Source organism: Mustela nivalis, assembly GCF_964662115.1.
Source record: "Mustela nivalis genome assembly, contig: HAP1_SCAFFOLD_1172, whole genome shotgun sequence".
NCBI classification, from domain to species: domain Eukaryota; kingdom Metazoa; phylum Chordata; class Mammalia; order Carnivora; family Mustelidae; genus Mustela; species Mustela nivalis.
This window is the reverse complement of record NW_028135492.1, coordinates 145,201-160,381: the sequence shown is the minus strand read 5'-3', so window position 1 is coordinate 160,381 and position 15,181 is coordinate 145,201. Positions and strand designations below refer to the sequence as shown.

At 57.0% G+C, this 15,181-nt stretch overlaps 1 protein-coding gene across 3 annotated transcripts in view; it reads left to right on the top strand.

The window, feature by feature from the left end:
* Positions 1-15,181, top strand: part of FBXL18 (F-box and leucine rich repeat protein 18) — a 41,804-nt gene that overhangs the window by 9,763 nt on the left and 16,860 nt on the right. Inside the window, exons 3-5 of one of the 3 annotated variants that reach the window (XM_082750511.1) lie at positions 158-1,701; positions 10,914-11,132; positions 13,146-14,110. In XM_082750511.1, the coding sequence (XP_082606637.1) occupies positions 158-1,701; positions 10,914-11,132; positions 13,146-13,149 (1,767 nt within the window). In that variant the 3' untranslated portion in view covers positions 13,150-14,110. Of the gene's footprint in view, positions 1-157; positions 1,702-10,913; positions 11,133-11,314; positions 11,490-13,145; positions 14,111-15,181 lie in introns of those variants that run through there. The other 2 variants (XM_082750509.1, XM_082750510.1) reach the window with 2 other exon arrangements.

The following is a 15,181-nucleotide window of genomic DNA, read 5'->3' as shown; positions in this document are numbered from 1 at the left end:
CCGCTGGAGTAGTGAGCCCCTGCGGGGCCCCTCGGGGCTCCCCGATTGTCGTGGGGGAGGGTGTGTCCCGAGGACGAAGGAGAAGGAGTCACTTGGGTGCCTTTGGTCCCTTTCCTTCGTTGACTGCCCCCCGGCCTTTCCTGGGCCTTCCCTGCAGGCGAGCGAGGACAAGGTGAAGCAGCTGGTGAAGGAGATCGGCCGGGAGATCCAGCAGCTCGACATGGCCGGCTGCTACTGGCTGTCGGGCGCCACCATCGAGCATGTGGCCCGCTGCCGCAGCCTGGTGAAGGTGAACCTCTCGGGCTGCCACCTGACCTCCCTGCGCCTCTCCAAGATGCTCTCAGCCCTGCAGCAGCTGCGCTCCCTGGCCATCGACGTGAGCCCCGGCTTTGACGCCGGCCAGTTGAGTGGCGAGTGCAAGGCCACGCTGAGCCGTGTGCGGGAGCTCAAGCAGACGCTGTACACGCCGTCCTATGGCGTCGTGCCCTGCTGCACCAGCCTGGAGAAGCTGCTGCTCTACTTTGAGATCCTGGACCGCACGCGCGAGGGTGCCGTCCTGTCGGGCCAGCTGATGGTGGGCCAGAGCAACGTGCCGCACTACCAGAACCTACGAGTCTTCTATGCGCGCTTGGCGCCCGGCTACATCAACCAGGAGGTGGTGCGGCTCTACCTGGCTGTGCTCAGTGACCGCACGCCTGAGAACCTGCACGCCTTCCTCATCTCCGTGCCTGGCAGCTTCGCCGAGAGTGGGGCCACCAAGAACCTGCTGGACTCCATGGCCCGCAACGTGGCGCTGGACGCCCTGCAGCTGCCCCGGTCCTGGCTCAATGGCTCGTCCCTGCTGCAGCACTTGAGGTTCAACAACCCCTTCTACTTCAGCTTCAGCCGCTGTGCCCTGTCCGGCGGCCACCTGATCCAGCGCGTCATCAACGGCGGGAAGGAGCTGCGCAGCCTGGCAAGCCTCAACCTTAGCGGCTGTGTCCACTGCCTGTCACCGGACTCCCTGCTCCGCAAGGCGGAGGACGATATCGACAGCAGCATCCTGGAGACGCTGGTGGCATCCTGCCGCAACCTGCGCCACCTCAACCTCTCGGCTGCCCACCACCACAGCTCTGAGGGCCCGGGCCGCCACTTGTGTCAGCTGCTGGCCCGACTGCGCCACCTGCGCTCTCTGTCCCTGCCTGTCTGCTCTGTTGCCGACTCGGCGCCGCGGGCTGACCGTGCTCCCGCCCAGCCCGCCATGCACGCCGTGCCCCGCGGCTTCGGCAAGAAGGTGCGCATCGGCGTGTCGTCCGGCCCTGGCCCCTTCCCGGGCCAGGCGGGCCCCCAGCCTTCCTCCGTGTTCTGGTCCCTGCTGAAGAGCGTGCCCTTTCTGGAGCGCCTCGAGCTGATCGGGTCCAACTTCTCCTCCGCCATGCCACGCAACGAGCCCGCCATCCGCAACTCCCTCCCGCCCTGCAGCCGGGCGCAGAGCGTTGGGGACTCGGAGGTGGCCGCCATCGGGCAGCTGGCCTTCCTGCGGCACCTGACGCTGGCGCAGCTGCCCAGCATCCTGACGGGCTCCGGGCTGCTCAGCATCGGCCTGCAGTGCCAGCAGCTGCAGTCCCTCTCGCTGGCCAACCTGGGCATGATGGGGAAGGTGGTCTACATGTCCGCCCTGTCGGACATGCTGAGACACTGCACGCGGCTGAAGGACCTCAGGTGAGAGGGCCCTGGCAGCTCCTGGGCAGTCTGTGTGCCCTTCGGAGTTGGGAGGGGCGGTCGGGGCGCGTGGGTGGCCTGGCCTCTCGTTTGGTGGGTGTTCGTGCAGCTGAGCCCATCTGCCAGGGTAGCCTCTAGTGGCTGAGGGTCTGGGCGGGACTGACAAGGGCCTCGCAGCAGGGGAACCGTCGGGGAGGCGGCGGTGGGGCTGAGCCCAGGGAGGGCAGGTGGGAAGCGGGAAACGGGGCCTGACCGGGTCCTCATCGTGGTGGCTGTGAGTGATCACGGTCGTGCTACAAGATGCTGCTGCGTGCGCAGTCTTTCTCCGTCCTCGTGACTGCCCCACGAGGTGGCTGCTCTCGTTCCTGTGTGGCAGAGCTGGTAAGTGGAGGGGGAGGGTGCACCGGGAGGCCAGCCTGGGGCTTTCTGTCCAACTTTGTGATGCTCAGAGCTACGAGTCCGTGAGTTGGGAGACTTGAGACAGAAGAGATCCTTGTATTCTGGGAAACTAGGCAGCAAGTACCATAGCCTGCCTGGTCTTGTGAAAACAACATGTGTCCCAAACCACCAGGGAGGTGGTTAGGGGAGCTCGGTGAGGTGAGAGGACTTCAGCCGGCAGAGGGTGTGGGCCAATTTCCGGTTGAGAATGGTTCCCCCGTCTCCCCACTGGCAGGCGCCCCACCTGGGCAGGAGGGGCTGGGATGGAGGAGCTGGAGAGAGGGGTGTCGAAGTGGGGGTCACACACGGTTGGGAGGTGACGGGGGCCTGGAGCAAGAGGCAGTCTGATCGGAGAGAGGCGGGCAGAATCCACCTAGGCTGTTGTCCTAAGAGCCCAGACATGAAATGGACTCCTACTGAATGGAGCTGTGGAGTGAGGGGTGTTCTCGGGAGGACCTGGCATTTGGAGGGGAGGGCTCTGTTGACTTGAGACGTGTTTGAAAATCTGGACAGAGCTGATCTTGCAAAATTGCAGTTTCCCAGAAACTACTGGACAGGTACGGCGGCGGCGGGCCCCAGCTCTAGTAGGGCTTCAGGTTGGGGAGGAAGTGACAATGGGCATAGGTCTGTTAGCTGGTCTCTCTGTCAGGCTGGAGCTATGGGGCAGGGGGTGGGGGCGGCACCAGTGGGCCCCGAAACGTGTCCTCGTCCCCATGATGGTTATTAACACGCTTTGTGCCTTTGATGAGGGCCAGGTGCTCAGCCAGTGGCTTTCGGGCCCCGTCTCCTTTAAACTTGGTGACAGCCCTTCATCGTTCCCATGTCACAGATGAGGTGGCAGAAGCTTGAGGGAGGAGCTGAGGTTCACTTTGCTCAGTGTGACTCTGGAGCTTGACCTTGGCTCCAGAACTGTACAAAAATGGAGACACCTGTGTCTTTGCAGACCTCCACTCTCCCCTCAGAGAGTGTCATGGGACAGGAAATGGACCAGTTTTGAGCTGGAGCTGGCAGAGTGCTTTGCTGTTCACACTGGGGAATGTTGCAGACCTCCACTGCACACTGTGTCTGCCCTGTCTCTGTTCCCCGCTCCAAGCACAATACGGACACTGCGGCCCCCTGAGGCCCTGCTCATCGGGGGTGAGAGTCCCAGGGTCTGACCCCAGCCTTCCACGTGGTGGAGCAGGCGTTCTTCTGCCGAGTTGGATCCGCATGGCCTGGACCTGCAGCTCAGGACCTCGGCGGGAGTTTTCACAAAGCCCAGCATTTAGCACTTTTTATTATGCTGTGTCCCCTGCGTTCTAGTTACACTTGGCTTTGAGAACCGTAATGCTGAGTTTTTAGAACCCCCTGGTTTGGAAACCTGTGTCAAAGTTAACTTCCGTGAATGTTGTTCTCCAGTGTCCGTGAGACCCTGGAGCCGTGTGCGCTGGGCTCTGGCTGTGCCTCCCTGGCCACTTCGGAGCTTGCCTGGAGGTCGTACAAGAGGTCTTGAGACAGTTAGGGATGCTCGATGGACAGAGTTGTTGTTCCCTTTGCGGGGCCTTTGGGACCCTCTGTCCTGTTCTGGGTGGGCCGGACGCTCCTGACCGCTGGCTTCCCAAGGCTCGCGGGAGTGAGGACCGCAGGCCTGCCCTTTGCATTCGGACTCTCCCCCTGCCCCGCCACGTCCCTTTTCCTGCCCGCCTCTGCCCCATTGCCCGCACCGAGTCCTCTGTGTTAACTCTCTCCGGCTTGGGCACCGCTCCTGCCAGGGTGGGACGGAGGAGGGGCCCTGACCACAGCGGGCAGCCGCCACCACTGCCTGCACAGGAGGGGCCTTTCCAACTTCTGAGGCGCCCGCATCTGCCTTCTTGCCCGCGTCTGACACCAGGCATGCACGCCCTCTCTTTCCACTGGTTCTTCCCCGTCCTGCACCTTGTCCCGCCTTGCTTCTAACCATGCTATTGTGGTCATGTCACTGGCCTTTCTGGAAGAAGCGGCGGTAGGGGTATGGCCAGTAGGCCACATGTTCCTGGGAGCTGCGGACGGATCCCTGTGTTGGACAACAGAAGGCCCCACAGGCCTGCGATCCTGCTGACTGAGGGAGTCTGTGATTAGGAATTGAATGTTCCTTAATGACAGGAGCCCAAGTCGAGCATTAGAGTCAAATTTCACCAAATTCCAAGCCAGGGTGTTTCTGGATCTCTCATTTTTGCCGTCAGTGTTTTTTGCTTTCTTGCCAGCCCATTAAGCCTTATACCTTTTCTGACTGGACGGTGGTCGCACAGTTCGGTCATTGTCCGGGAGTGTTGGGTAAAAACAGAAATCAACGAAGATAAAATAAAGTAATACAGTCACGTAATTCAGCAAGTCAGAGTATTCGAAATCTCTCCCCCAAACACCTGCCTCGTGTCCAGAGCGTTCAGTGTCTGCTGCCTGCAGAGCCCCTTGGAGATGGCAGGTGCTCCCGGTCGCCTGGGCCGGTCTGCCTGGGGGAGAGGGGAGCGGGTGTCGCGTCTGAGCTGGCCTCCCCCCGCCCCCGTTGCTCCACCTGTAAAGTGGGGCTGGTAAGTCCAAAGGAATTTGTACCTATTAGGCCTATGAACAGGGCTTGGCACCTGCCGTCCCTGTGATGGTTCTTTCTCTGTCTAGCAAATATGTGAACACCTGTCACACCGGGTTCTGTCTGTAAGGAGAGATCCTTGTCCCTGGGAAGCTGACATTCCAGTGGGGCAAGTGGGCCAACAGTGCACGGAGGAAAGAGTGTGGGAGGCTGGGGAGAAAGAAGCAGAGCGGGCTGAGGGTTGCTGGAGGCCGGGGGTGGGGTGGACGTCATGAAGGTGAGATTTGAGAAAAGATTTCACAAAGTTAAGTTAGCAAAGTAGAACCTGGGAGGAATGTTCCGAGCCAGGCAGGTGGAGCAGCACGAGCCGCTGGTGACCAGAAATCACAGGCAACTTATGTTTAAGTGAGTTAACATGAAATACGGTTGGGTATGTGGTTTCTCAGCGGTATGAGCCACAGTTTAGATGCTCGGTGAGTGCACGTGCTCGTGGCTGCCAGGGTGGACAGGGCGTACATATGGAACGTTCCCATCTGTGCAGAAGGTTCTGTCGGACAGAGCCACGTTCGTGCCAGGGCCCTGAGATGGGCGGTGCCGGCTGTTTCAGGAGCAGCCAGGGGCCCAGGTAGCTGGAGGGGAGCAGAAGAGCAGGTCACACTGCTGTGTCCAGCCTGGGTGGGAGGCTGTGTCCAACACTCAGGGAGAGACCCGGAGTTGGCTGATTGATCAGATCATGGGGCAGGTGGAGGGTCAGGGTGAGTCCAAATAGTGCTGAGGCTATGGCCTGAGCCACTGAGCTGATGGGGCTGCCATCAGCGGAGAGGGAGGCTGTGCAGCTCAGCTGCGCACATGCGCGCGGGAGTGTGTAAGGCCATGGGCCCCAGCCTGGGCCTGGGGTCACTCAGCAACATTAGGAGGCTGTGGAAGAATCAGCAGAGCCGGCCGAGCAAGGGCAGGCGGGCAGGCGGGGAGCTGGGAGATAGAGCTGGGAGGCATCCCAGGAGCCACAGGGAAGGGCTGGGGGTGCCCACCGCAGTTGGATTCTGCTGGTGGACTTGTCATGGCTGCCAGGTGCTTTTACCACATGTAAGGTTTGACCCCTTTGACATTTCCAACAATGCCAGGTGTAGAAGTATTGTCCCATTTTGCAGATGAGGAAAGTGAGGCCCAGAGGGTTGAGGAGCTGGTCCGTGGTCCTGCTTCATGGGGCCATTGAGCGTCCAACAGCGTAACAGCAGCATTCAGCCGTCACCGAGTGGCTTCCGGGGCTGGCATGTGATCCTTGTGGCGAGGTCCTCCCCGGGAGCAGGGCTGAGCATATATGGTGGGTTTTGTGGCTGGGGAGGCCCACAGGACCCGGGATAAATGGGTTTTGTAGGTCAGCCCAAGAACTTGACTGCTGCGCATAATGGGCTCTCTGTGCATGCCGGCTGCTGAGAACCATGTCTGATCAGAGCTGGGTACTGCCTGTTCAGAACAAACATCGCTTTCTAAAAGGCGGCCAAATGGCCCCGTTCCTCTGGATTCCTGCCTTCTGCGGCAAGCCGAGCCTGGGAGGCTGGAGTGAAAGGAGCAGGTGGTACTTGCCCACCTGCCGTGGGCTGGAGCCGCAGAGAGGAAACGGTGCTCCGAGCCCAGGAGAGGCTGGCACGCTGCTTCTGGGGCCGCCTCCTGGGCAGCTCCTGCTCTTCCTGGTGGAAGGTCCCTGAGATGATAGCCCGTAGGGTCCCCAACCGGCCAGCTGCTGCCACTGCTGTCCCTATCAGTGACGCCCATCAATTCGAGCTTTGTGCCCGCTGGGACTCCTGGCCAGGAGCTGTGTCCGTGCAGCCAGGGCAGCTCCTGCGGGGAGGTGGGGCTGGAACACGTCGTTCCGTGGCGCACCTCGGCAGAGAGAGGATTACAAGCTGGACAAAGAAGGGCACCTTCTTTCCCGAGACTGATTAAGCCCTGCCTCACGGGGGAGGGAGGGGAAAGCATTACCCTGAGTCACCCAGCGCCGCTCATGACCTCAGAACCAGGGCAGCGTCTGGGCGGAAGCAAGAGGGCCGCTTTGGAGCCAGGCCTTGGAGGCTGTCCCGAGACCGCCCTAGAGGCCTAGCTAGGTCCCTCTGGAGGTGGGCGGGCAGATGAGGGGTGCTCCCTGAGCACCTTCCTGTGCCCGCAGAACCTCGTGGAGAGAGGCTACCTCTGGGGAGTGGGCTCTGGAGGTCAGATTCTCACTGGTTGGAGGGTTGAGGCATGGCTGGGAGGGAGCAGGGCCAAGGGCCCCCCAAGGTGAAGGTGATTGTGATGGATCATTTCGTCATTCCCAGCCCCCCCCCCCCCCCCCCCCCCCCCCGCAGTGCTGGGAGCAGAGCTGAGGTTGGGATGTGTGGGCCCTGCCAGTCCAGGCAGCTGGTGGAGTGGACAGGCCTGCCCCCCTCCCAAACACCTGTTGTAGGCGGCTTCCTTCAGAGTGGGAGAGCCTGGAAGTGGTTGGCTAGTTGAAAACCTTGAAAACCATTTAAAAGGGTATGTGAACACAACACATAGCCCTGTGCTTACTGGGTTTGTAGCCAAGCTCTCCCAGTCACGTGGACCCGCAGCGCCACCTAGTGACCAGGGTGCCCCAGGCCTGTGCTTCCTTTCCGGCAGGTCGTCTCAGGGATCGGCCAGAGCCACAGGCCGGATCTGGACTTCCACCCCTCCTGTATTCCCACTTTCAGGTCTGCAAAGGGATGCTTACCTTAGGACTTTTAAGAGTGATTTGTTTTTGAAAGAGACAATGAGGGATGCCTGGGTGACTCAGTCAGTTAAGGTGCTGTCTTTAGCTCAGGTCATGAAGGGTTTTAGGATCCAGTCCTGCATTGGGCTCCTTGCTCAGCGGGGAGCCTGTTTTTCTCTCTGCCTCTGCTCGCCACTCTGCCTGCCTGTGCGTGTTCTCTCTCTCTGACAAATAAATAAATAAAATCTTAAAAAAAAAAAATGAAAAAGTTCAAAAAGTTCAAACATTTTTGCAAGAGAAGTCATCTTTTCCAAAAATTCACATTCCTAGCTGGGAGGACATTTGCTTGTTGTCTGGGCCCTGTGTGACTTCGGTTGTCACCTTGCCCTCGGTTGGGGTACATTAGGACTGCACACAGCCACCTTCGCATCTCTGAGGGGCGCTGCTCTCTGCTGGCTCTCTGAGTTCTTTCTTTAAGGATGGAGTTTTTTTAGTGGGGTCTGGGTGTCAGGCTGGGGCTTCACATCTCTGGAATGGGACACCTGCTTGGGTCACGTCTCTGCCGGCTGTGGCTGCTGGGGGATTCTCGCCATAGGGTTGGTGCCCAGAACGGCTGCACCAGCGGCCTCCCCCTTGCCTCGCGCTTCCTGCGGCTCTTGTCATCCCTCACGGGTTCGGAGTCTCCGCTGATGGTGGGAGAGTAAATGTGAGGCTTTTTGAAATCTTACCCCAGGAGGACCCACAGTTCCCCGCCACAATATTAGTGTCAGGAGTTTACTGGAATCAATTTTTATTTTTTTCTTTCTTTCTGGAGCTTACTAGAATTCCTTCCTTCCTTCCTTCTTTACTCTTTCTTTCTTCTCTCTCTTTCATCTCCATAACCCATGCAGGGATTGAACACATGACCTGGAAATTGAGTCAGAAGCTCTATTGACTGAGTCAATACTCTACTTATATTTAATTAAAGCAAAATTAAGGGCCGCCTGGCTGGCTCATTTGGTAGAGCATGTGACTCTTGATCTTGGGGTTGTAAGTTCAAACCCCAGGTTGGGCACAGAGAGTACTTAAAAAAAAAAGAATATAAAATAAGTATAAAAGCAGTCTCACTGGGGCGCCTGGGTGGCACAGTCATTAGGTATGTCTGTCTTTGGCTCAGGTCATGGTCCCAGGGTCCTGGGATTGAGCCCCGCATCTGGCTCCCTTGCTCAGTGGGGAGCCTGCTTCTCCCTCTGCTTGTGCTTTCTCTCTCTGTTAAATAAGCAAATAAAATATTAAAACACACACACACACATGGGGCGCCTGGGTGGCTCAGTGGGTTGGAGCCTTTGCCTTCAGCTTAGGTCATGATCTTAGGGTCCTGGGATCGAGCCCCGCATCGGGCTCTCTGTTCAGCAGGGAGCCTGCTTCCTCCTCTCTCTCTGTCTGCCTCTCTGCCTACTTGTGATCACTCTCTCTGTCAAATAAATAAATAAAATCTTAAAAAAAAAAATTAAAAAAAAAAAACCCAAAACACACACACACACACACACCCAGTCTCACTAGCCACGTTTTAGTGAGTGGTGCCTCCCCTACTGGACAGTTCAGAATGGAACATTCTGTTGTTGGGGGATGTTCTGTCTGGTGGCTGCTCTATTAGATGGCTGGCATTGGTCTTTCTCAAAGACCCTATTTTACTTACTTATTTATTTATTTAATTAAAAAAAAAAAGATTTTATTTATTTACTTGACAGAGATCACAAGCAGGCAGAGAAAACAGGCAGAGAGACAGAGGGGGAAGCAGGCTCCCTGATGGGCAGAGAGCCGGATGTGGGTCTCGATCCCAGAACCCTGAGATCATGACCTAAGCCGAAGGCAGAGGCTTTAACCCACTTAGCCACCCAGGCACCCCTATTTATTAAATGCTTTATTTATTTTTAGAGAGAGCACGAGCAGGGGGAGGGGAGAGGGAGAGGAAAAAGAGAATCTCGAGCAGACTCTGCACTGAGCACAGAGCCTGATGTGGGGCTCGATCTCATGACCCTAAGATGGTGACCTGAGCTAAAATAGAGAACGCTCAGCTGACTGAGCCACCCAGGTAGCCCTCAAAGACCCCATTTTAAAATCCTTTTTCCTTTGTCCTGTGACTTGTTAGCGTCCCTGGGTGTTTGGGTGTCAGGGATCTAGTGCATGACCTGTTTGGGCCTTGCTTGGCTTTGAGGACTGGAGGGCTATCTGCGGCGCTACAGCCAGTCCTGGTCAGATCAACGTCTCTCAGGATGTGGCCCGATTCAGAGTGTTTGGGCTCTCTCTCCCTGTGGGAGCTGGGACAGGACACTCTTTTCCCAGCACAGACCTGCTGCCTTGTGGGTGTGGGCATTTCTTGCTCATTCTAGAAACTTCTCTTGTGAGCCCTGTGTTGTCCCCTAGCGATTTCCCCGCGTGTCCCTGTGATGCAGTGTCTCTTTAAGGCCTTCTTGTAAAGACCAGCCCTTGGACTAGAGCCCCTCCAGTCTGGCATGATCTCATCCTAACGCCATTGCATCTGCAAAGACCCTGTTTCTAAGGAAGGTGTATTCACAGGTGCCATGGGTTAGGACTGTCACATATGGAGGTGGGGGCACAACTCCCACCAGCTCCCCTCTCCTTTCTCCTAGTTCTTGGCGCTCCTCCTGGTAGCTCCTGGAATCCTGTTAGCTTCCCCCAGCCCATCTTTCTTCCACTGGCTCTCATTCTAGAGGGCTCCTGTGGCCTGTGGCCCAGTGTCCTGCCACAGATCCGGGCCTCTGCTGGTTCCACAGCTGTGTTCGCAGCTGGCACTGAGCTGCCCTGTCAGTTTTCCTCAGTGCCTCCGACAGTGCGTCCCCACCACATTGCTCTGCCCTTGGAACTGTTCTGTCCTCTAGGGGTTTTGTCTTGTGTATGCAGAAAGTTCTGGAAGGGTTTGGAGTATTGTCCTGCACTCCGTGTTCCCGGGTCCTGCTCTCATCCCTGTGGCCAGAGAGTCCGTGCTGACTCTGGCAGTCCTTCCTGCCTGCGCTGAGGCCCTGCCCGGCGCCCATATAGAGGACTGTGGATCTGCCCTGTACTCCCCAGCCTTCCTCATGTGGCTGGAGTGGTCCTGCCTGGCTTGGGGGCCTCTCCCGCCGCAGCCTCCAGATCCCCTTCCTGTCCCTTGGCGTTCTTTCCATGCATTGCAGGCGAGCACTGTTGTGTGACAGGGACTGTATCTAAGTACGTCTCCCTGCCCCCTGCCCAGCAGGTCAATGTTTGAGGTGGGGGGACTGCTGAGCGGGCAGGGCAGCAAACGTGGTGGCCTCTAGGGCCTGAGCAGTGACTTGGCTGGGGTCTCCCTGCGACTCTGGATCTTCTGGGAAGACCCTGGGCTCTGAGTCCCCTAGCAGTGCCGCAGGGGGTTGTGGTGTAGTCCAGCGTGGGGACAGCTGGTGTGGGCCCTCTTTAGCTTGGGTGGGGGGCCCTGGACCGAGAGGCCCCCGTGGCTGGTGCGCCCGCCAGCAGCTCAGAGCTCACTGTCCTCTCCCCCTGCAGGCTGGAGCAGCCCTACTTCAGCGCGAACGCCCAGTTCTTCCAGGCGCTCAGCCAGTGCTCCGCGCTACAGCGCCTGTGCCTGGTGTCCCGCAGCGGCACACTCCAGCCCGAGGCCGTGCTGGCCTTCATGGCCCGCTGCCTGCGTGTCGTCGTGTGCCACATGTTCACCGGGGAGTCCCTGGCCACCTGCAAGAGCCTGCAGCAGTCCCTGCTCCGGAGGTGAGTGTCTGAGGGTGGGTTGGGCGGAGGGACAGGGGGCCGCCGGGTCGCTAGGGGCCAGTCCCTGGCTTCTTGGACATAAAGATGCCGGCAGAGATGGCGTGAGAACAGACAGGCTTCCTTTCCCCATGGGCCCTCAGCTCCTGGGCGCTCCCTCTGCCACACACTGAATTTCTACACAGTTGCAGCACAGAAGTGTTCTTTCCATCCCCGGCCTCCTGCGTGGAAGCTCCTTGTCCCTGCGGAACCATTCTCCGGATGTGGGGTACCGGAGCCGTTCAGCCTGCAGCCCCTGGCAGCCCCTCAGCCCCATCCCTGGACCTTTCCTCTTCCAGGGTGTGATGCCGAACTGCTCCTCACACTGCTTGTCCCATCTCCTTAGCCTTGTTCGGTCTGTGACAGTCCTCAGTCTTTCCTGGTCTTTCATGACCGTGACACTTGTGAAGAACACTGGCCAGGTGTTGGTAGAATGTCCGTGAGTTTGGACCAGAAGTCCGCAGAGGTGACGCCGTGTCCTCAGTGTGCTGTGCCAGGGACATATGGTGTTGGCCCGTCTTCTCATGGGTGTCTGAGGCTTTCTTTTTTTTTTTTTTTTTTTAAGATTTTATTATTTATTTGTCAGAGAGAGAGAGAGGAGCAAGAGTGAGCACAAGCAGACAGAGTGGCAGGCAGAGGCAGAGGGAGAAGCAGGCTCCCTGCTGAGCAAAGAGCCCGATGCGGGACTTGATCCCAGGACGCTGGGATTATGACCTGAGCCGAAGGCAGCCACTTAACCAGCTGAGCCACCCAGGTGTCCCTGTCTGAGGGTTTCTTGACTGTAGTCGCATTATTCCCTTGTTTTTTTTTTCTTTGAAGATTTTATTTATGTATTTGTGAGAGAGAGGGGGTGTGAGCAGGAGGGAGAGAGAATCTGAAGCAGATTGACTTCCCGCGGAGCGCAGAGCCTGAGGCTGGGCTCAGTCTCACAACTTCGAGATCATGACCTGAGCTGAAACTGAGAGTCGAACGCCCAACCTACTGAGCCACCTGCATGCCCCCCATCATCCCCCCTTTTTTTTTTTAATTTTTTTTTCTAGATTTTATTTATTTGACAGACAGAGATCACAAGCAGGCAGAGAGGCAGGCAGAGGGAAAGGGGGAAGCAGGCTCCCCGCTGAGCAGAGAGCCTGATGCGGCGCTCGATCCCAGGACCCTGAGACCATGACCTGAGCCGAAGGCAGAGGCTTGAACCCACTGAGCCACCCAGGCACCCCCATTTTTCCCTTTCTAACTAATAGTCACCTGGTGGGAAGAAACTTTGAGAGTCTGCAGATACCCTGTTTTCTGTCAGAGTTTTGTCTACTGATTTTAGTGTCCATTGATGGAGCTTGCCAGTGACCGTTGTTACTTTGATATTTGGCTAATGACGATTTTCTGTTTCCTTTGTTCCTCCTAGATTTGTTCTGGGAACTGTGCTGTGAGAAGGAACCAGTCCCTTCTCCACATTTCCTTACTTAATATTTCTTGGTACCAGAATAGACTCATGGATATTTATCTTATTCAGTGGGTTTTCATCACCATCCCACTGTTCATGTGGCTGCACAGATTGTTCCAGATTTGGCCACGGGGGTGTTCTTTCAGACGGGGTCCTGTGCCCTTGGAACATGCCCCTTCCTTTTCTGAGCACTTCCTTCCTTTCTGGCACTACCAGACATTGCAGCCCCAGCCCTGGAAGCAACCATTTCTCCATGGAGCCTGGCTCCCTTTGTTGGAGGGCAGAATTAGAAACCAAGGTTGGCTCGAGGATGTGCTCACTGCTGCTGGGGTGTTATCGCCTCCAGGCCCCCTTGTGGACAGAATGGGAATTTCACCTACGTCTTTTCTTAGAGGCACGTGTGCGCACGCGCACACCCACCCACCCTCTGTATTTGCATCGACATTAAAAGCGAGTTCATACTGACACTTTGTATCCCAGGGTTCCTGCAGAACCCCCTCCTCCTGACACATTACTACCCCACCCCCACCCCCCCGTAGGTAAACAGCCCAGCTCTCACCACCCGCAGCGTATTTGCGGTTCGCTCTGTCCTACTGCGCAGGGAAGGCAGTTTTGGAAACAGCAGCTCACTGCCTGGAGGCTCGTGTGTGTTCCCGCTCTCGTCTGATCCTCGTGGTCCCCTGCCTTCCGGAGTTACTCAGGATCATTTTTTGCTTCCCGCCTCCTTCAGTGTGGTCCTGGCCCTCATTTGTAACGCAGTTAGCTTTCTGCATCACTGTGTTATGTCGCATTTGGCATTCACACCGCGTCCTGGTGGACTGTATTTGCCTGGGGTTTTGGTATGTGAGGCCTCGCTGTGGCTTGGAGTGCACATTCTGTCCCCCTTGGAGAAGTGCCGCCCTGTGTCCTTTCCCTCCAACTCACCGCCAAGCCCCTGCAGACAGCTGGTCCTGTCACTGCTCAGTTACTCTTTCCGTATTTTTTTTTTTTTACACAAATGAACAGATAGTGTTTTCTCCTATCTCCTTCTTTTTTATATGTGCTTTGCTTTTTCCCTGATGTGTGTGTTGGAATTCTGTCCGTACCACTCACGCTTACTGCCCTGCATTCTTCTTTCATTGTGGTAAGGTATAACCTTACAGTTCTCCCTTGTTATAGTGTGTAATTGTGTTGCCCAGGGGCATCGCGCAGGTGCGCGCCGTTGTGCAGCCCCCCTCCCCCAAGACTTCATCTTCCCAAAGGGAGGCTCTGTCTGCTGAACTCTAACCTCCCGGACCCGGCCTGGACCCGGCTCCCATCCTCCACTTTCTGTCTCTGTGAGTCTCACAACTCCAGGGACCTTGTGGACGTGGAACCTCAGCTCTGGCTTTTTTTTGCCTTCCCTTGCTCGGCAGGGAGCCTGCTTCTCCCTCTGCCTCTGCCTGCCGCTCTGTCTGCCTGTGCTTGCTCGCTCTCTTTCTCTCTCTCTGACAAATAAATAAATAAAATCTTAAAAAAAAAAAAAAGAAATTTATTTTAAGAAGCTTAAAAAAATAGAAATAGAAGACGATCGTGTATTGATGGAAGCGTAGCTTCTCTGACTCGCTGAACCTGCCAGCAAGAGTTTGCTTTTCCAATCCCCAAGGGCACAAGAGGGTACTGGGCTTTGTATCTGTGCGTTCGTCACCCCCACAGACGCGTAACGCTGCACGTGGCTGTGTAGCCTGTGCTTTTCCCCCCGACGTGGATCTGAACTTTCTTGTGGCTCTGTACCGGGGCTGCCGAGGGCCGTGTGCGCCGATCCTCCCGGCAGCTTCGTCGCATTTTATGTGTCCGTGCGCCGACGGGTGTTCCACTTGTGTCCCGTGTTTCCTCTCTCCCCGTGAAGGTCCTTGTGCCTGCTCCCCCACGTGCGCTCTGCGCATGCCTCGAAGGCAGTGCGTTTAAGAAAACGCCAAGATGCTCTCCAAAGCCATTCTCCCAAGCCCTGCTTCCACTCACGGGCTGTGAGAGTCCCGGCCCCATGTCCTTGTTCCATTCCTTGATGTCATTAGACTTTCAGATCTTCCTGGTCTCCTGGGTGAGGACGGCCCTCTTGGTGTCTGTGCTTGGTCTCGGCTGTCCCCAGCGAGCCTGGTCTGTTGTGTTTTTCACCAGGCCGTATCCTCGTCTGTGATCCGCTCTGCAGAACCCTTCCTTCTCTGTTGGGTTTCTCTGGGGAAGGGAAGAAGAAAGCTCGGGGCCAGTGAGCCTTGGCTGTGGCTTCGAGTGGGGTGCTGAGTGCTGGGAGTCCGAGCTGCTGCTCCTAGTCAGTGGGCCCACCGTATCAGGGCTCCCGAAGCTACTGCTTTTCTCCTCTTGGTTTTTCCTGCCTGCTGTGTTCACTGTTGTGTCACATTGCCCTCATGAATTCAGCGACCTCCTCCACGGCCCCTGTCCACCCAGAGCTTCCTTTTAAATCTGCCACTTGTCTTTTACCCTCTCCTGAGAATGCAGGGATCAAAGCTGGTTGGTTTGTGTGCAAAATACAGCCACGTGAGCTTTGAGTGATGGCTCTGGGGAACCTCCCCAGGGACCGCCACGTGTCGTCTGAGTG